At 42.5% G+C, this 25,082-nt stretch overlaps 1 protein-coding gene, 1 long non-coding RNA gene and 1 gene segment (V, D, J or C); 2 read left to right on the top strand and 1 right to left on the bottom strand.

Annotated features, from left to right (window-relative positions):
• The window catches only part of LOC309355683 (uncharacterized protein), a 282,572-nt gene that overhangs the window by 229,614 nt on the left and 27,876 nt on the right, over positions 1-25,082 (top strand). The window contains exon 3 of one of the 2 annotated variants that reach the window (XM_081886700.1): positions 8,745-8,814. In XM_081886700.1, coding sequence (XP_081742826.1) covers positions 8,745-8,814 — 70 coding nt within the window. Of the gene's footprint in view, positions 1-8,744; positions 8,815-12,661; positions 13,952-25,082 lie in introns of those variants that run through there. The other variant, XM_081886702.1, reaches the window with a different exon arrangement.
• On the top strand, positions 11,429-24,857 carry LOC309355741 (Ig mu chain C region secreted form-like). The segment is given in 5 exons: positions 11,429-11,489; positions 21,324-21,638; positions 22,165-22,494; positions 23,170-23,511; positions 24,283-24,857.
• Positions 21,072-22,257, bottom strand: LOC309355909. Its single transcript, XR_014162608.1, has 2 exons — positions 22,118-22,257; positions 21,072-21,441 (listed from the first exon to the last, which is right to left on the bottom strand). It is a non-coding gene; the product is annotated as an uncharacterized lncRNA (long non-coding RNA).

Below are 25,082 nucleotides of genomic sequence, written 5' to 3'. Positions count from 1 at the left end.
TTTGACATTTTTCTAAAAGCCATGATTGAGCATCTGGAAATCTAGAAATCTAGAAATCTATACATGGGCATAGACAGATCACCTAAATCAACATGCTTATTTATCTGCCTGCCAGTTTATCCTGTTAAGAAAGTAAAAAAGGTAAAGGTAAAGGACACCTGGACTGTTAAGTCTAGTCAAAGGTGACTATGGAGTTGCAGCACTCATATGGCTTTCAGGCTGAGGGAGCTGGTGTTTGTCCACAGACAGCTTGACCCATTGCTTCAACTTAGGGTCTCCATGGATATTACAGGCTGTGGTCCAGAGCAGAAGGGGAGTTTTTAGTCAGGGTTTGTATCATTGTGAGCCCCGGGCAGCACAGTGATTTCTACTCATACAAATACCAAGAGTAAACCACAATATGTTATCTAGAAAATGCACAGTTGGATGCAGCGTGACCATGCATCTTCTAGCTCACTTAAACCCTGCTGCCTGATGTGGTGTGATTGTTAGTGCTAAAAGAATAAATTATGCTAAATGGCTACATTTACATCATTGCATTTAGTTCAGGGTTTTTTTCCTGGTAAAAAAAAACCAAGCCAGTGTATAAAGTAGTATACTTAGTAGTATACTTAGAAGAATAGCTGAAATGTGGGTGGCAAAAATGAGAGGCTTGATTAGGGTTTCTGCTAGTTACAATGTTTTGGTCACATGAAAGCTCAGGGGAATGTTACTTGGTAGTCGCTCTTCTACCTCAAAAATGGTTGTATGACTTGCCCCGGAGTCCCATTCTAAAAACTTTCTTTTTAGCTAATTACAAGAAAGCAGAGCGGATGTTCTCCCTTTCTGTTGCCCCATCCCCCAACATTCATTACATATTATTTTTCCTTCATCTCATCTCCGAAATCAACCTCAGGGTCTTTTCTGGCTTCCTGTTTCAAATGTGGGAGGAAGCAGAAACAGACTTCCTGTTTAGGATTAATTTTAGACCTTGAGAAAGAGGATGGGGGATAAAGAAATGACTGTTTAATTCCCTAGTGCCTTCTCTGTGGGTTTCTTTGGTGGCAAAGTGAGCTTCATATGTCCAGAGATGCTATGACTATCAAGGTAGAAAGGGCATATGTAGAGGTAAATAATGATAAGACAGAGAAAGAAGGGAGCAAGGAAAAGACTCATGTTGCATTAGGTGGCAAGTTGTGTTATATAGATTTTGGAGGAAAGGTATACAGTGGTACCTCGAGTTACAAATGCCTCAGGTTACAAACACTTCAGGTTACAAACTCTGCTAGCCTGGAAGAGTTACCTTGAGTTGAGAACTTTGCCCCAGGATGAGAACCAAAATCGTGTGCCAGCGGTGCAGCAGCAGCAAGAGGCCCCATTAGCGAAAGCCAGCCTCTAGTTAAGAACAGTTTCAGGTTAAGAACAGACCTCCAGAACGAATTACGTTCGTAACTAGAGGTACCACTGTATAGAGAAATGATGGATAGGTGGCTGAGTAGATATAAAGGATGTATGTTTACATGTGATTTATGTCATTGAGTGAAAAGAGGGCATATTTTTAAGGGTGTGCTCGAAAGCAGGTCATTTTTTAAAATGGCTGCACTGGCATTCTGTTTCTGAGAGCCCTTACTGAGAGCAACTTAATGGATAGAGCAATGGGGATTGTCTTGGGCTAACCCACCTCACAGAGTTGTTGTGATGATAAAATGAGGGATCTTCTTCCATCTTCCTTGTTGGAAGTGGGATACCAACACGATCAGTAAATGCATTGTTGCATTTCAGAAGGCCCAGGGAGAGGGCAATCATCAGACACGGATCAACATCCTCACTCCTAAAATCCCACCACAGCTAATTCTGATCTTTACCCATGCACTGTCTTTAATACACTTTTAATTGTAAGGGTTAGAATCATGTCATTGTTGTTGTTGTTGGTTGGTTGGTTGGTTGCTTGGTTGTTTTATCTAAGTTTCGCAAGATGATAAAAATTTGACCCCACTGATAAAATCTCCACCCGTGTAGGATTGTGGATGATGAAGCGACTGACTTATTTTATAAGCCAAGTGAAGAAACCCGTGTAAAGAATAGAAATATTTCCCATCACATGCTGTGTTTATTTCCATGGCAGAATTCATCACTTAGGGCTGAAATATTACAAACACATCCAAAACAATGATACTCTGCCTCACTCAGCGATAAAAGATTTAGTTCTAGAATGAACCATTGTGGGAGAATATAGTGGGCCACAGTGCTACATCTCAGTACAAAAACTGCTTGCTGGGATGTGTGCAAGGGCAAAGAGGGTGTTCTCTCTAGAAGGTACCAAAAGCTCCTCCCTCAAATGGGCAGGCTGAAGTCTGGGTTTTTAGTGCTATCATCCTGAAATCCATCATAGAGCACCAAAAGACAATCCCCAGAAATGAATAAAAATACACATAAATCATTATGATGCAACTCTGTCACTAAATTGCAGCCTTCTATTTCTTTGCTCCTTTGGAAAGGGCAGTATGCTGAGTGCCAAACTTTATGGCAGCCGCCCTATTCACACCAGCAGCTTATTAAAATATTTGCTCCATTTAAAAGTAATGTGTAGGAAAGCCATATGCTTTACAGGGCAGTTTTTATTTAAAAGGTTACTCAGCCTGAGTCTGTTTTGAAGGCAAAGATCCATAAGCTGGGAGATCAGAGGCCTTGAAGTTACCCATCTAAATTCAGCACTCGGACAGCTGATGGCACACATATGAGAATAGCTACAGTTCCCCCCCCCCCAACAGGTTTTTGCTCTGCTGTGGCTCACAGTGAGACACCAGCTGAAGGGCACCATGATGAGGGAATATAGGAAAACATTGCTTGTGAGCAACGAAAAATCTTCAGAGAGCAAACAGTTATTACGAGTCATGGCTAGTGGACTGCACTCACGCTTTACAAAGAAGACTGCAGCGAAACTGAGCATATTAGTTTGGAATGACTGAGCCGGTGCGTCCTGAGAGCTGGCTAAGTATTAGTGTCCACAAGCATCACATTCAAGAATGCACTAGGAAAACAATGTTTTTTGTCAAGGCTTGACTCATTGTGGATGGGGCACAGTGGTGCATTCCCCTACAAAAACCTCTTTGGACATAAAGAGAGGAAGCTTCTAGATTCACTCCGCTAAGTGCATCTGTACTGTGACAAAGAACGATGCCTATTGCTGTTTGTCTTCAGGGTAATGCAGATGATCAAAAGAGCAGAAGAACTGCTGGATCAAGCAAAGATCCAACCATTCCTGCGTGCTGTTTACATCACCAGCTGAGCAGATGAACTCTGGAAGCTCAGAGGCAGGGTGAGAGGAGGGGAGGGGTGTGGGTAGCGCTGTGGTCTAAACCACTGAGCCTCTTGGGCTTGCCGATCAGAAGGTCAGCAGTTCGAATCCCCGCAACGGGGTGAGCTCCCGTTGCTCTATCGATAAAGGGAAGTTTTCCTTCTGCACATAAGATCATTCCCTCTGCACATAACTGTTGCATTATAGGGATACATAACTGTGGCCTTATGGGAAGTCTTGCTATGGGAAGTCTTGCTTCTTTCCTCTTGCATTCTGGGAAGTCTCGCTTATAATCTTCTCTCTGTCTCTGCACACACTGTACGAACCTGCTCCAAACACCAAGACATTCCCTCATCGCTCAGTTCACCTTAAGTTCATGGTGACTTGTACTCCATGCATAGCTGACCACATCTATAGAACTTGATTATTATATTCTTTCATGTTATGATCAATCATTAGTAATTGTTTGTGTTATATTAATCTTTAGTTATAATTAATTAGGAGGTTTCATGCTTGTCTAGTCCCAACCTTGTTTCCCAGCCTTTAATCTACCAGTGATTAATGTTCACATGTAATTCCCACCCCTCACATGTAATTCCCGCCTTGCATTTGCATTAACCAATAGGCAATGAGTTTCTTTGTGTTTGTATCAACCAATCAACCACAAGTACACCTGTGGCAATGTTTGTGATATTCAATAAAAGAGAGTTCCCGGGACTTCCCCGGCAGACGCCTCTCACATGACACCTACTACTCGTCTCCCGTGATTTTCATTCCTACAGCTCCTGCCAACCTAGCAGTTTGAAAGCATGCCAGTGCAAGTAGATAAATAGGTACCACTGCAGCGGGAAGGTAAACAGCATTTCCATGCATTCTGGCTTCCATCACGGTTTTCCATTGTGCCAGAAGCAGTTTAGTCATGCTGGCCACATGAACCGGAAAGCTGTTTGTGGACAAACGGCAGCTCCCTCAGCCTGAAAGTAAGATGAGTGCCACAACCCCATAGTTGCCTTTGACTGGACTTAACCGCCCAGGGGTCCTTTACCTTTACCTTGGATCTGGGACTCCAATGAGTGCTGCCTGTGAACAAGTTCCATTTAGCTACCTTTAACATGGGGCCTCTCTGGATGAATAGTGGCTTTTTCTAATAAATAATTCAATTAAAATGCCAATGAGCATAGGAAATGCCTCAACAAATCAGGGTACCCAGATACCTTGTCTACCTAAGGCCACATTCACACCATGCATTTCAAGTACTATGATACCACTTTCAACTGTCATGTCTTCTTCCAAAGAATCCCAAAGAATAGGAGTTCCATATTCCCCCTCCAAAATTATAGTTCCCAGAGTGATTTAACAACCAATCCCTCTTCACATGGAACTCCTGGAATTATAGCTCTGTGAGGGAAATAGGGGTCTTCGAACAATTATCAGCATCCTTAACAAACGTCAGCTCCCATAATTCATTGGGGGAAGTCAGGCTTTTTTTTTCCAGCCAGAACTTACCAGAACTCTCCAGAATCCAGTTCCAGCACCTCTCAGGTGGGTGCCATTGCCATTATAAAGAACAAGGAGACATTGATGGTGAGTTCCGGCACCTCTTTTTCTCAAAGAATAGCACTATGACTATTTAAAGTAGTTTTATATTGTTTTAAATGTGTGTTGTGATTGTGACAGTAGTCTAGCATTTTGCTTTGAGTAGTGGCAAACCAGATGCCTTTGGGATTTCACAAGCAGCCCACAAAAGCAGGGAGCATTCAGCTTACTACCCGCTTGTCATATTATAACTGCCGTCAAACATGGAGGTTCTGTTTAGGCTTTTTTCCTTCGAGAATTTGTCTAATCAATTAAACTATTGCCAGTCACCATATACGTGGCATGGCAAAGGGCCGATCGACCAAAGACCTCTGGTCCAATGCCTCTCCTCAACTGGGTGGTCTCTGAGGAATTTCAGATTTCTCAAACATTGGGGTCAGAAATTTAAAATCTGAAAAATATTTTTTTTAAAAAAATGCAGAAGGGGGGCATTATTATAGCAACACAAAAGCACTTTTTTACCATATTGCTTGAAGGATGTAGTAACACTTTTATTAGCACAATTTATATGTGATGCAATAAGCCAATTTTCAATGTAATTTGTATGTACTTTTGAACCACCTCTCAGAATAATGCATGTATTGGGATTCAGGTGCAAATACGAATCTCCCAACTCAACACAAAAGAATCAAAACTGGGCCGTTATCTAACAAAAAGGAGAAATCATTGCCTTCCTATCAGAAAGGAACAGAACAAATTATCTGTGGCGAGGAGAGGGCATATCGGAGCCTTCTTTTTAAAAAAAATAAAGACAAAGGAAGCATGATAGATTCTAGATAAAGTCTGTGGTCTGGCTCTTTTAAGCTGTATCTATATCAGACTATGCCCAGATGTTTCTTAGAGATGTTGGTTTTTTGAAAAAATGTTTGTGGTTAATGGCAAGAAACTTTTTGCTGTGCCATGCAGTGGTGTTCTCTTCTGCTTTCTAAAGTAACTCCACAACGATCATTTGTTGATCGGTCAAAGGTGGTCTCATTGAGCCTCTCCTTTACAGAGTTATGATCTGTGCTACCACAGTTATTGACTCAGTGATACCTGCAGCTCTCATGTCCCCCCACCTGGATCCTTATTTATCTGCCAACTTCACACACACACACAATCATTTCCCCTTTCTCTCTGCCACACTTTCCAAGAATTTCTTAGAGATTATTACCTAGAATCTTTGCGAAATACCATTTCAATGCAAACAAGCCGTGTTTTTGACAAACTGCTGTATTAAGGAAATGCCATTTGTTACATCAGCTAACAGGTAAATCAATCTACATATAATTCTCTAACCACTGGTGCCAAGTACAGTACATTGTTAATTATATTTATCGACTCAAATCAGACTATCATGATAAAGACTGCCAAGATATTTTGACTAGCCAAGGAAGTCAGCTAACTAGGATTGGAGGGCTGGGGGAACTGGAGGCATGAAGGGAGTCAATTTGTGTTTATAAAGAGATGGAATTTTTTGGTGTCCAAATGTGTCTGAAACATGTGGCCAAAGTTCTCGTTTTCAGAGCAAATGGCAGCTTGGGGAGGAGGGCATTTTCCTCAGAAAAAGAGTAGGGCCGCCAGAGAGAGGTGGAAAAACCATGGAAGATCTGATCATGGATCTCCTGTTAGATTTAGCTGATGTGCAACCTACAGAAAATTGTAGTAGCTGGTTAATCATCACTCTCCGGTCTCTTGAGCACCCACCAACAGCTTTTCCTCAGCTTCATGAAGGTTGCTCTAGAAAAGTATTTTGAGAGTTCCAAAGTACTCTGGTCAGCAATCTGAAAGGCTGGGCATCCTTACAACAGACATCGGTTTGCCAAGATGCACTATGTACAGTAGAATGCAATCCTGTGCACTTCTACTCAGAAGTAAGTTAGCAAGGCTTATTCTTGGCATGGTGTATTGCAGCCTTGTTTTGGAGCTTTAAAGGTCCATCAAGATAATGCACATTATCTACTCAAAAAAGCTCTGCCTTCATGGTGAGCTTCACCCACAAATTCAAACTAAGAAAACAGTATTTGCAGACATCCTGTTAGGAGTGATACAACTGTGCTACTATGATGCTTTTGACTACTGGGGACAAGGGACTGCAGTCACCGTTACTTCTGGTAAGACAAAAATCTTCCTTTTACTCTTTGCAACTTCACAGATTAACATAGGCTGCTTTTTTGCACACATAGACACAAAATTAGCCACAGCATCACAGAATGGGATGTACTGTAGCAACTTCCTAGGTCCTAAATTAGTGCTTGTTTGCTGCTTTCATTGTTGCTATTGTTATGTGTTGGTGGAATATGGCTTAGATGCCACAGAACCCATATTCGGACAAGGGGCATTGATAAATAACTGTCAGAAAAATTACCGCCTGTTCCTCATGTGTCGGGACACAGCTAGATCTGACCAGGGTCTTGAAGAAGAAGCAGCCACTTGCACTAGTGGGTGCATTTTTGCACGTATTCCCGAGGGGAGAGATTTACTGTGTGACTGGGGTGCTTTTGACAGCTGGGGACCAGGCGCCCTGGTAACCGTCACATCAGGTAAGCCACTGCACATCAGTTCCACAGAATGTCTTGTTATTTTTTGAGAAGGCTTTGCATGAGTTTTCAGTTGCATGAATTTCATTGCAATTATCGCTGACTGCCCCTGGCTTTGAAACTGCATGCTTTTAAGTCACTAAACAAAGGTTGAAATGTTATTCACTCGTATAGTTCTTAAGATCTAGGTTGTTTTCCCAGGTTAGGGGTGTTCATGTTGATCATCAGCTTAGCTTTCTGTCCTTCATTACTTTGTAATATAGAGAGAAGCTCAAACAGTCAAATACGGCCCAGGTTAATATTAAAAATTTGGACTTCTTTAGATAGAAAAGGGAGGAAAGATCCAAGGCATTTTGGAATAATCAGTGCTATGCCAATTATTAGGAAAAGGCTTTATAGTGTTCCCCACTTCTGCCATATATAGACAGATCATAGTTTATGAGTAATAAATACCTGCCCAATATATTGGTGAGGCCAATAGACATTGCAATGGTCTAGAAAGGCTTTAAAATTTCCCACCCAGCTGGAAAGTCTTTCAGTGAATTCATTCCTGAAATTTCCTACTTGGTGGCAGTCTTCCTGAAGTTTTTGGAAGCACTCTGCAGACAATTTTCAGGCCAAATTACTTCCATCTATAATGAAATAAAATATAAAAATTAAAGAGAGATTGTTGCGAAGGTATGTCGGTTCCTAAGTGGTTTTTGTGGAGAGGAAGTACAAAACAACCCTAATGTGCTACCCGTTTGATTATTGGGGCCAAGGAACCATGGTGATCGTAACATCAGGTAAAAAGCTTTTCCTACTCTTACTCACTTATTTTGTAACCTTTTTTTTTCATTATCTCAGTATATCTGTGTCATATGAAATGCAATTGTTTTGAGACAGTGACAACTAAGGGCTTCTTCCAATGTTCCTTTGTGCAGAACTTCACCAAGACCTACACCTCAAAATTTGTTCAGACATTGCTTAAAATGTATGTCTGTTTCACTGCTGAGACATCTGTTTGGCTAACCATCTCTAAGAGATTTCTTTGAATACTTTTCTCACCAGTGAAATGCACAAACATCTGACCATTTGTAAATGCCTAAGTCTCAGTTAATGCTCAGTTAATTCTGAAAAAACAAGTGGCGGGTCAGAGGACTTTTTATGTTGTCTAATATTTTTTTGTGATTGTGAAAAACATTGCTGGTCTTCTACGTGGCTTAGTTTGAAATTAACCATAGGAAAGGCTGAAAACAGATCTAGAAAATTGTTTTGAAGCCAAAATGTGTGGGTGGGGCATTTCTTCATTAGACCAAAATAGTGTTGCTAAAAGGTCCAAGCAGAATGAAGTTTCTGTGCCAAGTTGCTAGTTAGAACAATCTGTGTGCAACTGGTACTTCGATGTCTGGGGACCTGGAACTCAGCTGATTGTCACTTCAGGTAATATTTTTGTTATCTCTCAAATGTTTGAGGCAGATCACTGCCTCAGCAGATCACTTTCTGTCTGTTCTCTTAAATTCTGGAGAAATAGGTCGCCGTCAAACCCAATTTACTGTCAAAGGTTCATAAGGAATAGGAGTCAATTGTTTCATTTGTTTTCTTTCGAGAGCTACAATGCTTTTTTTATTTTAAGGAATAGAATTCTTTGTGAGATTCCATAGATAAATGCTGCAGTTCAGAACCTATTCAATGCAAGCTAGAGTATCTGATTCTTGTCAGCAGGGCTGTGGCAGAATAGTTTGGAGTCTGGATTACAGCCTATCCTGGGCAAAATGTGAGAATTTCCATTTATTTATTAGGAGTGCCAGTGAATTAAATTATTATAAGCATGTATAATTAATAGTTTTTTATTGAAAAGATGGAAGCCTAAGCCTCACATCTAAACATTCTTCCTTATGGGTAAATTCTCCAAAAGTCATTAGGACTTTGTTCACATATCAGTATTTGAGGGCCGAAACCACTGAGTGTGGGAATACATTTAATCTTGAAAGCCCCCTAATTCTCTGCATAAAGCGGGTGGGTCAACTTCTTGTGCATCTTAAGAAAGAGATCTAACCAGTGTGATGACTTGAGATACTGGGGAACAGGGACCCAAGTCACTGTCACTACAGGTAAGAACAAAAAGCCCTTATTATTTCTGTCCTTAGAAAAGCTGCTTGGATTTTTTTTTTATTCTTCCATTACCAGGGTTGGTTCATTCTTCTGTTGCTGTTTTATGGGTTTTCTAAGCTCTAGGGAAAATATGTCTCATGCCCATGGGAAGTCTCACTTCTCTAGTGCCACAGCTTAATTCTATCTACAGTGCAAGCAAAAGTGTTTGATCTTGATTTTGTGTGTGTGTGTGTGTGTGTGTGTGTACTCAAGAAGAAATGAAATATAAGCATGACCGCTGTCTTAGCTTGATGTAAAAATCCTGTATATTGTTAGTATGCTGATCAGGCTGAACTTGGACCACTTAGTGGATAGCTAATATTCAATGAAATTTTTAGTTATTTTGACACCTGGGGCCCAGGAAACCTCGTCACGGTCTCAGCAGGTAAAGGGGGGAATATACTTTAGCAATTTCTATTTAGGATTTTGCACACCTCTCAGTAGAGAATTATGTGCTGTGTTACTATGCCTACTTCACTCACTGGGGCCAAGGGACCCTAGTGACCGTCACTTCAGGTAAATCATACATATCATTACTTATTTCAATCTGTTTGATTGCAATGTTCATTCTTTAAAAGTTAAGGTTGACCCCAAAGCCATAGATCCTTATACTGGGTTATGCTTTGGATCAAACCTAACTATATTTGTTTAGCTGTAACTAAAAATGTTCCATAGGTCCCAGGAATACAAGATTTAAAAAAAATCATAGTCATAAACTTGGCAAATATTTAAATGAGTCAATAAATCTAGATAGACAGATGTCGGAGAGAATGTCAAATACTATTCCATTTAAAGTCTTGGCAACAGGAAAGTATTGTTTAGTTTTTGTTCGCACAACACTGGCAGGTTAATCAATGTGATTACTATGCTGCCTTTGATTATTGGGGTCCAGGGACCATGGTGATGGTATCTCCAGGTAAGGATTTTCTATTCTGTGTTTCCCTTTGACTTAAGTAGCTATTATATTTTACAATAAGATCTTTACTGGGTTAAAAAAAATATGTCCTAAATGCAAGGTGGAGTAGTAGGTGTTTTCTGTCTCTTTATGGCAAGAGAAAATTCAGTTTCAATTAAAACAGAAGGGAAATATAGTTGTGTAAATAAATATAATATATAATGGGAGGACAACATAGGAGATGTGACCTCTGGCATCTTGAGCTTTGAGACCACTAGGTTTTTAGTCATTGAAGGCAGGAATTAGTATCACTGTGACTACTATGCTTTTGACATATGGGGACAAGGCACCCTGGTTACAGTGAGCAGTGGTAAGTTAAAATCAATGTTTTCCTTCTGTCTAGTTGTGTGTGATTTTTCTATCTTTTTTTCCAAAGTGACTGTTGAGTATAAAAACAGCCTGGTACCTCAAACTGACTGCCTTTCTCAACCTAGTTATGCCAGAATAATCTCTTTAAACCAAAATAGATATCTTAATTATGCATCAGTCCAGCTCATGACCCAAACTAAGTTAATAACAAAACAGGGGCTTCAGAGAAATGCCTTCTAAAAGTTAGAAATGTATATGTTTAAATTTCACAACCTTTTCTTTAAAACATCTTATGCTGGATGGGTAACTACAGTAGTTTCGCATAACGAAAACAACAGAGAGTCCTCTGCAGGCTTAGAAATGAAAATTTACGGTGGCAAAAGCCACAAAGTCTAAAAAAGCTTTTGCGACTACAAAGCTTTCCTCTCTTTACAGTGCCGAGAAGCTCTTTGTTGTTTTTCTTAAAGTATTCAGTTGTCTTGAACAATCCAGATTTAATTATGTTCTGCATCTTAAGCCAATTAAAACCCCCATATTTATATTGAGTGTGCATTAAAACTATCATTTAAGGGATAGTTTTGCGGGTTGCAAAGAACAGAAGCATTCCATATTAGGTTTTTGTGCATGGGATAGAAAGAGTTGGGGCACTGTGACTACTTCGACCACTGGGGACAAGGGACCATGGTCTATGTCACTTCAGGTATGATTTTAATTCATTTTCTCACCTGTATTTTTTAAATGCAGAGTTTGTTCCTATTTTTTAAGTGATGTCTTTGAAATGTTAGTCATTCCCGTTCTTTATGTTTTTGAAACTCAAGTGTTCCTGTTGTGGGGCATGTTCTGGGAATTGAGGGAGTCTTGCAGGACTCCAGGGAAGTCCAATTCAGTTTAATGAGACCGTTCCAGAGAAATAAGAATGTCTGGTCAAGTTCTGGAACGGATGGACCCTTGGTCCGGTCTGGAAAGATAATTATTCTTTTCTTATATAAACTGCTATCTCAAACTCGCTTACTTAGAAAATATACCTTTCATTTAAATGTGTGGAATTTACTTCCAATATGTGTATTTAGGATTGAGATTTAAAATAGGCTTAGACTTTTTCCCCCCTACCCATGTTCTGAAAAATCTTATACCGCAAAGTAAATCTCACAGGCTTGTCCTATGCATGTTTACTTGGATGTAAGTGCCACAGAATTCTATGTGTCTTACTACCAAGTAAGTGTACATAGAGGTGCATACCCATTTGGAGTAATTGAGTAGACAAGATTATTCAGCAATTCAAAAACAGTCGATCGATCAAAAAAAGTTTTTGCAGCCTCTCCCCATAAACATATTCCAATGTGACAACTGGTTTGATCACTGGGGACCAGGCACCTTCGTCACTGTTACAACAGGTAAAAATATTTATTTCTCTCATGTACTTCTTTGCAATGATCTTCCTTGTAAACACTGATTGCCGAAGGCAACTTTCTTTGGATTTACTGGGGTCTATTTCAGTGAGAATTTAATACTTTGTCTTCCATATAGCTTGTAAACCAAAGACCAAAATTACTCTGCTACAGTCTTTTCTCCATCCCTACAATTATATTTTTACGCTTTCCCTGAAAATGTTTTACTATGTCCGCTACACAATTGCAATAGTCTAGAAAGGTTGCACTTGCAAAAAGACTGGGGTAACATAGGAGAATATATGAGAAGAAATTTTGTTAGAATCAGAATCGGTTAGACTCCTTCTAAGACATTACCGAAGAACTGAGCTGAGGGGACAGTTTGTTGAATACAGTATCTCCAGACAATTGTGTTAGTGTGTACTATGGATTCGACTACTGGGGACCTGGGACCTTTGTCACCGTTAGTTCAGGTAAATCAATATTTTTTCTAATTCAGAACTAATTTCATTCATAACTGAGCAGATGAGATTTATCTTTGGGTTGCTTGGTTTTGTCAATCTCCAGTGCATTTTGAAAGCCTTAAAGGAACTTAAAAGCTGCAATTATATGTGTCATATTTAAGATGTGGGGGAATATTTGTGCCTTGGTAGTGTCTAATTCTATTCTTTAGTGGATCAAAAGTTTAAATGGACAAATAGAACTGCATTCTTATAACAAATGCATAATTTAGAAATCTGTCTATCCACTCTTTCTCAGTAGTTCCCTCCCGTTTGTTTATTCTTTAATTTGTTCATTTTTTTCTGTCTACCCTTCAGTCGTTCAGGATTCATCCCATCTTATTATTCTCTGTCTATCTATCTTTCAATCAAGCATAATACTAGGTTGCAGTTATAGACAAAGTCCTGTGACACTTTAAAGAGTAAATAAGTGTTGCGGAATGAATTTCAGAGGGAAAATCCTACTTTGCCAGATCAATAAAGTCCTTGTGTGCATCAGGTGAAGTAGTTTCTCCCCTAAAATTCACTTCACAACAAACTTGAGACATCTTTAATATGCCACTGTTATTTCTTTATCTGCCTCCTTTTATTCTCTCTAAATTAAACTCTTACCAACCTATGGGTTCTGCTTAGCTTTCCTCAGTGGTGAGGGCAAGGTACTTTGAACATGCTTAGAGACTTACTAGTCTTTTGTTTGTTTGTTTGTTTAACTAATTCAGAGGCCGAATTCTGCAATTGAATTTATGTTTCTTTGGCTCCCGGCTCAGATTAAGCCTTTGAGCAAATTGAATCTTACTCCTGATGGTCTTGCACTGTGAAATTAATGGGAGTGCTGATTAATATGCATCAGAATCTAAAATAATTAGCACAATCAAGAAAAGATTTTGAAGGGTTGGATGTATTCTTTTCTTTTTTTGTGAAAAGAAAATGGCCGATTACTAAACAGGAACATTGGCGGGGGGGGGGGCAGATTAAGACAACAGGTGGCCAAAGATTCGTTTCTCTGTTTTGATTTATTTTAAGACCTTGCGTTCCATTTCATGGAGTTTCTAGCACCCACAGTGGTTTCACATGGTGGAAAATAGCCCTGAATGTTTCGAAAACAACAGAATAACACCTGTCTCTGAAAGATCTCTGTTTTCCCCACAAAAAATAACCCAGATTTAGCATTTTTTGGTTTAAAGAAAAAAGATGAATGTCTGTTCCGTAAGCAATTGGTTCTGGAGTCTAGAAGTTTGTGAATCTTTTACGTGTAGAAATCATACATTTAAATGGTAAGATAAAAATACTTTATTCCTCTTTTTTCAACATTTTATTTGATTATTATTATTTTACTACAATTTAGAATATGTCAATTATTATTTTTATCTATTTTGAACAAATTTAACATTTATTAACAATTTACATGAAAATATATTGGGATATTTTAATAGTGTTCTCTTCTGTTGCTTATTTTTGTGAAATAATGAGACACAGATTTTAAGAGTGAATGAATTTGTGGCAGGGAATTATAATTTATTGTTGGTTTTTTTTGGTTTTTCTAAGTAATTTTTATGGGTTTTTCTGTTTTAACTGGATTTGTTTTGTCCTATGCGGTCAGGGTTTTAAGATAGTTTATCTCTGTAGAGTATATTTCTGCTTTTGATTGAAACTTCCACCTCTCTTTGTAGTAGTTTTCATTTGTTTGATTGATTCAGATAAGTGATAGACTTAACTGGAATTTTGACCGACAAATGGAATTATTTTTTAATTATCAGAGTTTATATCAGGCTAACTCAGGAAAGCTTACAATAGCAAACCACTGCTAGACTATTAATTTATTTAACAGTGAATAATCATGTAGGGATTTTCCCACATCTCTAACTGGCATGATTTCTAAATTTGTAATATGAGGATCAATACAAGGCTTTACTTGGGTGTATTTAACAGTAGTTTTCCCAGCTGATTGGGATGTTTGGCATCCCATGCTCAGTGAAGTGGTATCCAACCTTTTACCCAACGTACTACTAGTTCTGGAGTGCCTGGGTGGTCAACTAGACCCACCCAGCATCCTCAGTCAGCAGGCATCAAATCTTTCAGAACCATAGTGGCCCTAGCTGGGGCAGGGCAGCAAGGAGTATCTCTTTGAGGCTCAGTACCTAGCTAGGGAAGAGTTTCAGACTCAGATGCAGCTTTGGGAGCGATGGAGGGAATCGCTCCGGAGATCCCTTAGCTTATCCAAGTTGGATAAGCTACTGAGCTGGAATGCATGCAAGCCTTTCAGATCTCTAGCAGCTGTAGCAGGAGGTTGAGGGGCAACCTGAACCTTGCTGAAGCCAATAGCTCAGCCAGGCAAAGCTGGAGGACTCTCTGCTGAGCTGTGGCTTTGGTAGCAAGGCAAGGGGGGTGTTATGGCACTCTCCTAGCTTCTCCAAAGCCCATCACTGAACTGGGAAGCACACGAGCCTCACAGAGCTCCAACAGTTTTGATCCCTATAGTAGCTTCAGCTAGTGTAGGGAGGCAACCTAAACCCCAGAACTTAGCAAGGGAACAGCTGGGTAGCTCTGTGACCAGCGGCAGCTTGGAACATATCGGGGAAAGCACCAGCAGCCCCCTAGCTTCTCTGATGACCACTGAGCGGTGGTCTACGGCTAGGAGCTATGAAATATTTTCAGACCTATAGCAGCTACAGCTGGGGCAGGGAGGGCAACCTAGCTAGTGCCCTTAGCCAGGCACCAGCTGGATGGCTCGGTGCTCAGCTGTGTCTCTGAGAACACTGCAACAGCCTCCTAGCTTATCTGAAGCCCACCGAGTGAGTAGGAGCTAGGAAGCCTTTTCAGAGCTATAGCAGCTAAAGCTAGGGCTGGGACAGCAGCCTTGAGCCCTGTGCACAACCAGCGAAGAGCTGGACAGTACCTCTGAGAATGGTGGGAATGTTCCAGCAAAACCGCTAGCTTCTCGGAAGCCCACCACTCGGCTAGGAGCTAGAAAATGTTTTCAGAGTTACAGTAGCTGCAGTTGAGGCTGGAAGGGCAGCCTAAAGCCCACTGTTTAGCCAGGGAAGTGCAGGATAGCTCTGTGCTGAGCTGTAGCTCTTGAGAATGATAGGAAGGTTCCAGCAGCTCCCTAGCTTCTCTGAAGCCCACAGTTTAGCTAGGAGCTAGGAACCTTTCAGGGCTATAGCAGCTACTGCTGGGGCAGAGAGGGCAACCGAAAGCCCACTGCTTAGCCAGGGCAGGGCTGGGTGGCTCAGTACTGTGCTGTTACTCTTGAGAATGATAGGGAAGGTTCCAACAGCTCCCTCGGTCATCCACAGCTCACCTAGGAACTAGGGAACCTTTTCAGAGCTATAGCAGCTAAAGCTAGGGCTGGGACAGCAGCCTTGAGCCCAGTGCACAGCCAGGGAAGAGCTGGGCAGCTCAGTGCTTAGCTGTGCCTCTGAGAATGGTGGGAACGTTCCAACAAAATCCCTAGCTTCTCTGAAGCCCACCACTCGGCTAGAAGCTAGAAAATGTTTTCAGAGCTAGGGCAGCTACAGCTAGGGCAGGGAGGGCAACCTAAAGCCCACTGCTTAGCCAGGGAAGTGCATGATAGCTCTGTGCAGAGCTGTAGCTCTTGAGAATGATAGGAAAGGTTCCAGCAGCTCCCTAGCTTCTCTGAGGAGCTTGGAATCTTTCAGGGCTATAGCAGCTACTGCTGGGGCAGAGAGGGCAACCGAAAGCCCACTGCTTAGCCAGGGCAGGGCTGGGTGTCTCAGTACTGTGCTGCTGCTCTTGAGAATGATAGGGAAGGTTCCAGCAGCTCCCTCGGTCATCCACAGCTCAGCTAGGAACTAGGAAACCTTTTCAGAGCTATAGTAGCTAAAGATAGGGCTGGGACAGCAGCCTTGAGCCCAGTGCACAGCCAGGGAAGAGCTGGGCAGCTCGGTGCTGAGCTGCAGCTCCGAGAATGATGGGAACATTCAAGCAACCTCCCTAGCTTATCTTAAGCGCACCGGTCAGCTAGGAGCTTGTTAATATCTTCAGAGCTATAGCAGCTACAGCTGTGGCAGGGAGGGCAACCTGAAGCCCAGCACTGGGTTGAGGAGTGGCTCTGTGCTCAGCTACAGCTTCCAAAATGGCAAGGAAAGCACCGGCAGTCACTTAGTTTATCTGAAGCCGACCGCTTGGCTAGGAGCTAGGAAATATTTTTGGAGCTGTAGCAGCTACAGCTGAGGCTAAAAGGGCAAACTAAAGCCCAGTACTCAGTTGCGAAAGAGCTGGATGGCTTGCTGTTCAACTGTGTCTCTGGGAATGGTGGGCAAAGCAGCAGCAGCCGCACCCACCTAGTTTTCTGAAGCCCACTGCCCAGCTAGGAGCTAGGAAATTTCAACAGAGCTACAGCAGCGACAACTGGGGCCAGCACTTACCCAGGGCAGGGCTGAGTGGCTCAGGACTCTGCTGGGACTCTTGAGAATGATAGGGAAGGTTCCAGCAGCTCCCTGGGTTATCCAAAGCTGTAGCTGGGTTGGGGATGTAATTGGAGTCTCTCTGTAGCCCAGTGCTTTGCTGGCTAAGAGCTGGACAGTTTCACCCCTCAGCTCTGGCTTTGGAAATGATGGGGAAAGCTCCTGGTAGTTAACTAACGTCTCTGAAGCCTAAGACTCATTTGAGATGAATGTAAGCCTCTCCTGCCTCTGGCAGCTGTAGCAAAGCTGGGGGAGCAAACAAACAGATTCTCTCTATAACCAAATGCTCAGCTAGGAGAAAGCTCCATTGTTCCCCTTGGATTTATGGGCTTGGGAACTATGTGGGAAACTCTCGAGACCCACTGGCTTGCATTGAAGCCCAGCACTGAGCTGGGATCCATGCAAACCGTGTCTCAAATCTGTTTCAGTTTTAGACTGATAGCAGCTGAACCTAGGGCAGAGAGACCAGCCAGCCACAGCCTGAAGCCCAGTGTTCTGCTGAGAAAGAGCTGGATGGCTCCCAACTTGTCTGCAGCTTTCAGAATGATTGCGGCAGGGGATCTGGCAACCGCCTAGCTCCCTTGACTGCTCCTCTGGGGGACCTGCAAACTTTTCAGATCAATGGCAGCCAGAGATGAGGACCAAGGAGCAAACCAGGGTCTCTCTGAAGCCCAGCGCTGAGCTGAGAGAGAGCTGTGCGTTTTCCTGCTGACATACAGTTTTGGAAATAGTGTCAAAAAGCCCCTAGCTTTTTCTTATGCAAGCTTTTCCAATCCATAGCAGCAATAGCAAGTGCAGAGGAAAAAGTGAGAATCTCTCTGAAGCTGATGGCTCAACTGGGGAACGGCTTGGAGGGCTTGCTGATCAGCTCTGGATCTGAGAATGATGGGGGAAGCTTTCGGAAGCCCCTTAGGTTGTTGGAAAGAGAACTACCGGTACATGCAAGCATGGAGATCTATAGCAGTTCTAGCTGAGTTGGAGGAGTACCCAGAGTCTTTCTGAAGCTGAGTGCTCAGCTGAGGAAAAACTGGGTGGCTGATGGGCAAAGCTCCAGCTTCTCTGAAGCTCACCGCTCAGCCCTGAGATAAGAAATATTTCCAGTGCTATAGCAGCTGGAGTTGGGACAGAGAGGCAGCTGGGCTCTCTCTGGAGCCCAGGGCTTAGCTAGGCAAGAGCTGAGTTGGTTTGCCTTCATTTCTGGCTTCTGTGATGGGGGCAATTTTTGGCATTCCCTAATTTCGTGGAAGCCCAGCGTTGAGCTGTGATGCAGGTAAGCTTCTCAGATTTCCAGCAGCTATAGCTATGGTGCAGGATCAAAATGATGGGGAAAGCACCAGCAGCCCCCTTGCTTCTCCAAAGCCCACCTCTCACCTAGGAGGTGAGTTTTTCAGAGCTATATAAGAGGGTTGGAGATGCAACAGGGATTTCTACGAAGCTTGATTCTCAGCTAGGAGCCTTGCAAACCTCCAAGATCAGCACTGGCTTGGGGAGGGCTGGCTCCTTCACCCTGTCCTCCCCGAGTGCATATACTCAGCTGAAAGAATTGCATGGTTCCCTGTTGAGAGCTGTGTGACACAAGCTTTGAGAAGGCTGGAAAAAGCAACTGTGTCCCCAGCCTAGCCACCCTGAAGCTTAACACTTAACCGGGAGACAGAAAGCTTGCTAACTCAGAAGCAGATTTGAGACAAGTTGAGGAGAGCAAATAATTTCTCCCAGCTGTTTTAAGAACCTCATACACGAGCCCATGGAAAGAGCCGTAGCTCAAGGGATGGCACAAATCCTGGAGAGCTGCTACCAGGCAATGCGGACAGTACTGTGTTAGATGAACCCAATGGTCTGACTCGGTATAATTCAGCCTCCTTTGTTCAATAGGGGCTGGGAACTTCAGTTTAGTCCAGGTTTTAGAAAGGCTTTGAGGTAAGCAATTTGTCTCCACCTCGCCTACCTCTGCCTGCCTCCCTAAAACCTGGCACTCCATTTGAAGGTATTCAAACCACACAGCTCAGCCGTGTCTTTGAGAAACATGGAAGGAGCCGCTCAGCCTAATCCCCAAGTGATTGCAAGCATCAGGAGCCAGGTGGGGGACATTTGAGAGGCATATCTCAGCACCATTTGTGGGGAGGTTAGTGGCTCAGCCAGCTTCCTCCTGGCTCTCCCATGCCCAGCTCTGGGTAGGAAGGCACGCAAGTCTCCCCATTCTATACTGCTTAGGATGGCTGGTGGGGAAGGGAAAGGTGCCTCCTTTCCAGTGTCCACAAACCTGCAAATTTCCAGCCCAACATAGTTTTTGCAACCCATTTGGCTTGCCTAGTGCAAGACTAGCTGAAAAATTATAAGCTTCATAATGTGCAATCAAGACAGCTACTGAACCAGCCATGGATGACCCATGTTGCATCCTGGGCAGCTTCAGACTTGAGATTGCATTAGATACAGTTATTGTATTGGAATGGAGTTCAGGTCTCTCTCATTCAGCATAGCTGTACTCAATTGTATATCACTTGTTTCGTTTGGGCACCGTTGCCGCCATTTCAACAGTCCAGAGTAGCTGCACCCTTAACAGCAGTCTGATACGCTGACATCCCTGCTGTGACAAAGGTCACCTGCTGATTTCCGCGCATCAAGTTGCTGCTAAACGCACAGGAGAAGAGCAGAGCAGTTTTCCTGGTCAGTTGGCAACCATAACTATGTATGTGTTTTAGTCTCACAGATTCTAGTTGCCGAATGAAGAAACAGGTCAGGGTGCCTATGGCTGCTGCTCTGCCCTTCGTTGGTGCAGAGCAAAAAGCTATGACAACCCATCTGAAATAGTTCCGAGTTTAGCCAGGGAATAATCACTATTTAACCATTGCTTTGTGCTTTATATGGGGGGGGGGTGCTCATTGGTGTCAGAAATATTAACCTGCAACACAGTGCAGATTCCCTTTGATGGTTTAAAAAGGGTCAAGGGCTTACTGCATTAGATATAGCTAAGGATATTCATGGTGTCAATAAGTGTAGTACAATGAAAGATGTCGTATTTCTGTTGAATTAGCTTTCTTTGAAGTGATTGGGTTTCCTTTTACAAAAATCATTTTGATTCTTTTGCTGGTTATGCGGTTCTGGTATGGAAGGGTACTGTATAACATAGCAGTGTTGAACGGTAATCAGAATATGAAATGGCTCGTGATTTTGCAAGAAAGTCTGTGTGCTCCTCGAAATCTTGAAATCTTCATTCCATTTTACCGCGCCTGACATTGCCCACTTTTTAAAAAAATGTGACCATTTCAGAGGGTGCAGCTGACTCTCTAGAAGTGTTGTAATGAAGCAAATACTGTACAACAGAATAAGCCAGATGTGAACTCCACAGAAAGCAAAACGAACAGCCTCACAATGTTTCTACTCCAGTTGCATTCTCCTCGCTGCCAGCTCATTTCTGCTTAGATTTTATATGCTCTTACTTTTATATGCACTTATACGGCCCATTATATTCAGTGGGACTTACCTTTGAGTAGACAAGGATAGGGTTGTGCTTTATGGTTGTTATAAAAATGGTTCCTAGCATGGACCGCTGGATAATGGACATAATGAAACAGCTTTTCTGGTGGTTCTTGCTCCTTCACTGAGAGTAAATAGCCTTTCTGATGGTTATTATAGAGAAGCATGACCAACATTTCTTTTCAGAGCTTTGGCCAGTGGTTATTCATCAGTGATGAAAGGGGAATATTAGACAGTGTGTTTCTCCAGCTGATGCTATTCAGTAACAATGCTGTACATATTTATACACTTTCGCCAGGTGCTGTATGTTCATTAACTGTGCAATTCTTACAACAATATTGTTTCTGAAGTGGTCCAGAGTGATGAGGCTAAGGTCATGTATGTCTGGACTGACTAGACTCCCAAGTACATAGCTCAGGTTCTTAAACACCCTACACTAGCTATACGTTATGGCTGAGAACTAGGAGAAAGGGAATTCTACTTACAAAGAGAAGGAAGGAGAAGACTGGGTATATTTCATGCAGAATGGGGTTAAACACAAATACATCCAAAATGTTGGTTTTGTGTTGAAAATCACCTCCACAATACAACCATCCATCCAATAACACACTTATACTCATGTTTGATACCCTTGTCTCTCCTTCCCAACAATGCAACGGTTCGCTTCCTTTCAGTTAGTTAACCCCAGCTGAACTTTTAACACCTTCCAAAAACCCTCCATCCTTCTGCTTTTCTTCTCCCTCAGTTCCCTCAGCTGCCCCATCTCTTTTCCCTCTCATTGCTTCTCCTGGGAGCGAGGGCAGTGAAAAGGTCACCATCGGGTGCTTGGCCAAGAATTTCCTTCCTGACTCAGTCACTTTCTCCTGGAACAATAAGAACAATGTCAGCGACAGTACAATCACGTCCAAGAAGTTTCCTTCAGTACTCGGCTCCAGTGGGACTTACACCGCAAGTTCCCAGGCACTTGTCCCATCTGCTGATTGGACAAATTATGATCCATTTTACTGCAAGGCTGACCACCCTTCTGGAAACGCAGTGATACGAGTGATCCGTGGCTGCGGTAAGTGAATGTATTTGTCTCGTCTTGTTCAGCATATCCAACATAACAACACAGGCCGTCTTCAAAAGATTAGACACAAGTAGTCAGAGGCTGTCTATTGTGGCACATACTTTCAGAGGTGCTGATATGTTTCTAAAAGAGGAGATCAAAGCTGCATCCTCTGTCCTAGCTGAGTAGGATATGCCTCACTTGTAGCATGGGAAATGTGCTCTGCACATGCCCAGCAATGCACATTCCTTCCATTTGCTCCAGTGCTGTGATGTAACTCTGAAGGCTCAGCCCAGCTTAGCCTTGACTCAAATGAAGCCCTGCTTCCCATTGAGTCAAAAGAATGCAAACATGTTTCTCCAGTATGCATCACAATACAGTTAGAAGACAATCATGTGAACATGTATTCCTAAATACAGCTGAATATACACGTATATGTAACTCCAGTCCTTACACATTTACATTTTTTCTGTTGAGAGTGTTGTACCCACCTGCCATAATTCATTCTTTCTTGCAATTCCCCCTCTTTCTCGAGTAGAAACACCAATCGAACCGCCAAAACCTGAGATGTCTGTACGTGCACCACCCATTCAAGCCTTTTTTGGCAGTTACCTGAATGCCACCATCACCTGCAGCGTAGTTAACCTTCCCTCCAGCAAGTACACACTTCAGTGGCTGAAGAAGGGACAGGTACTTGACTCTGGCTTCACCACCACCCAGCCAATCCGAGAGGGCAGTGGTTACAGCATAAAGAGTGAACTCATAGTCACCAAGAGAGACTGGCTCAGTGACATCACCTTCTCTTGTGTGGTGAATGGCAAGGACTTCAATGACACACTCAAGATCAACAAGAACTCTTTTTGTCAAGGTGAGCTTCACTGTTCTTTTATGAGAAATCTGACCATTCAGAATAAGAATAATCTATCTCCAGTCCCAGTTCCACTGCTCAATGCAACCCTATTTAAAAAACAAAAAACCTGTATCCTTCAGCATACACCCATAATGATTAGGAGGGGAGAGAAACAATGATTTCCATGTTGGGTGAGATCTCAGTTCATCCATATTCTGATATCAATGTATGAAATATTCTCCTCTATGCTAAAGACCCATGTTGATATTGTTCTACAAATGTAAAATCTCCTAGCTCAAATTTGCTATTTAAAAGGGCCGTGCCATAATTCTGAAAGCCCTATCCTGTAGCTTTTCTCAAAAGATTCTCAGCTTTGGTGGGTCCCCAAAGTAATGAAGTCCATCTTGTGGAACACACAAGAGCTCATTTCTACAAGTTCTTTCCTGCAGAACATAGTACACAGGTAGTGAGAGGAAATTCCCAGTTGATCTTAGGGTCAAGCCACACATTATATATAGCCAGTATTCAGCAAAGGTTAAGAGAATTTGATTTGGGCATGAGGAAGGAGACTTTGAAGTAAGTTGGGTGTTTAAAGCATTGATTGCCAACAGTGTATGGAACACTGGTGTGTTCTGTTGTCTTAATTACAGTGGAACCAAACCTTGTTCTCACTTATCTCATGTGATTCTTCAGGTGACATTTCTTGTAACGAGGATGTCCGTGTGGAAGCAATCCCACCATCCTTCGCTGACATCTTCCAGACCAAGTTAGCCAAGCTGACCTGCAGAATTTCAAACGTACCCCTTGAACAGGATCTTTCGGCACTGAATGTTACCTGGACAAAAGAATCTGACCAAACACTACTGAAGACCGAACTTGGAAAGCCAGAAGATCAGGCTAACGGGCTTGCTTACATTGATGCTACAGCAACCGTGTGTGCCACAGAGTGGGACAGCGATGAAATGTTCACGTGCAAAGTTAATTTCCCAGGCTTACTTCCTGAACCTATCGACAAAACTTTGAAAAAGTTTAATGGTAGGTACCTGTTTTACTTCATCCCATGGAAAGATTACACATTAGTGTTGCTTGTTTTCACAGATCCCTAGATCTGTCAGGCTCCTCATCTGCCCTCAGAATAGTCACCACCTGAAGAGAAATTTGGTAGAAAGTCAGCGGCCTTCAAAAAAACTCCTTCAGGGTATTCAATGATGCCCTTACTTCAGTAGCTGCTAGAGCCTATGAGCTCCTATACGGGTATCCCAGTGGACACTTTCCTTACTTATTATTTTGACAGCTGCTTTTGGAACTCTTACCGTTATGAACCATTGAACTATGCCAACCTGAGTGACTATGACTTGATGAAGGCCATGTAGCGAACTTCAGTCCACACTCCTCTGCTGTCAGATGGAACCTGTATTCTCACCTTGCTCTAGTGCAAGGTGTCCTACTCTAGTATCAGCAGTGTCAATCTTCTTAGCATTGCCTCCTATACTTTAGGGAGAACCATGTGATCCAACCGTTCAGTAAAAACTAGGTCCATTTCTGGTCCATAAACGGCTGTTGCATCAAAACTAGGACTTGATCCATTTTGCTGCCTCGCCAATCTGACTTGCCCAGTTCCCTTTTTGAAAGGCTTCACTCTGGTACTTAAAGTGCCCTGTCTCTCTCAAAACAGCCAAGCCTATATATCCGAGAGGCCAAAGGTTAAGTCAGGTCTCATGAAACAAAAGGAATTGTGGGTAAAAATGATAAGGAATGCACATTTGATTGTCTCTTCATTCCTTTTCTTCTTTTTTCACCTTCCAGATGGCCCCCAATCTAGCCCAGCCGTCTATGTCCTTCCCCCTACCTCAGAAGAACTAGCTCTGCGAGAAACAGCCACCCTCACTTGCCTAGTGAAAGGTTTCTCCCCCAAAGGTATCTTTCTGCAGTGGCTCCACAATGATCAGCCAGTGAATTCTGCAGATTTCTATGTCAGTGAACCCAAAGAAGAGCCCAAGACACAAGGAAAGTTCTTCGCCTATAGCATATTGTACATCAGTGAAAGTGACTGGAGTCATGGAGATCGTTACACTTGTGTCGTGGGACATGAGGCGCTGCCCATGAACAGCACTCAGAAGACTGTGGACAAGAACACGGGTAAACCAACTGTTGTCAACGTCTCCTTAGTGCTCTCCGATACGGCCACAACTTGCAACTAATAGTTTCTCTCCATGCTCCCATTACCACCAGAATCTGTTTCCTCCTTGTGTCTCTTCCTGCTTCATTATTGATTCTTCAGTTGAAAATTGGGGTTTGATTCTAAGGAAAGATGTGTCTCAAATGTTAAAATGTTAACTGACCACATCTTTTGGAAGAAATAAATAGTTTGCAATAAAGAATTGATTTTTTTCAAACAATGAAAGAAAACCTGGCTTCTTGTGGGAAATGTTGATATGACCGTTAATATTAACCCTCAGTTGCGCAAGCATGGAATGAGACACCTAACTCCCATTTGAATACAATGGGAAATAAAGCTTCTCTGGAAATTCTACCCACAGCAACCATTTTAGCTATTATGTGGGTGCTGTAAGCATGAGATTGTCAGAAGTTGAATGAAATGTGAG

This window comes from Podarcis melisellensis, assembly GCF_964234715.1.
Source record: "Podarcis melisellensis genome assembly, chromosome: 13".
Lineage (NCBI taxonomy): Eukaryota > Metazoa > Chordata > Lepidosauria > Squamata > Lacertidae > Podarcis > Podarcis melisellensis.
This window is presented reverse-complemented; position numbering and strand designations above follow the sequence as displayed.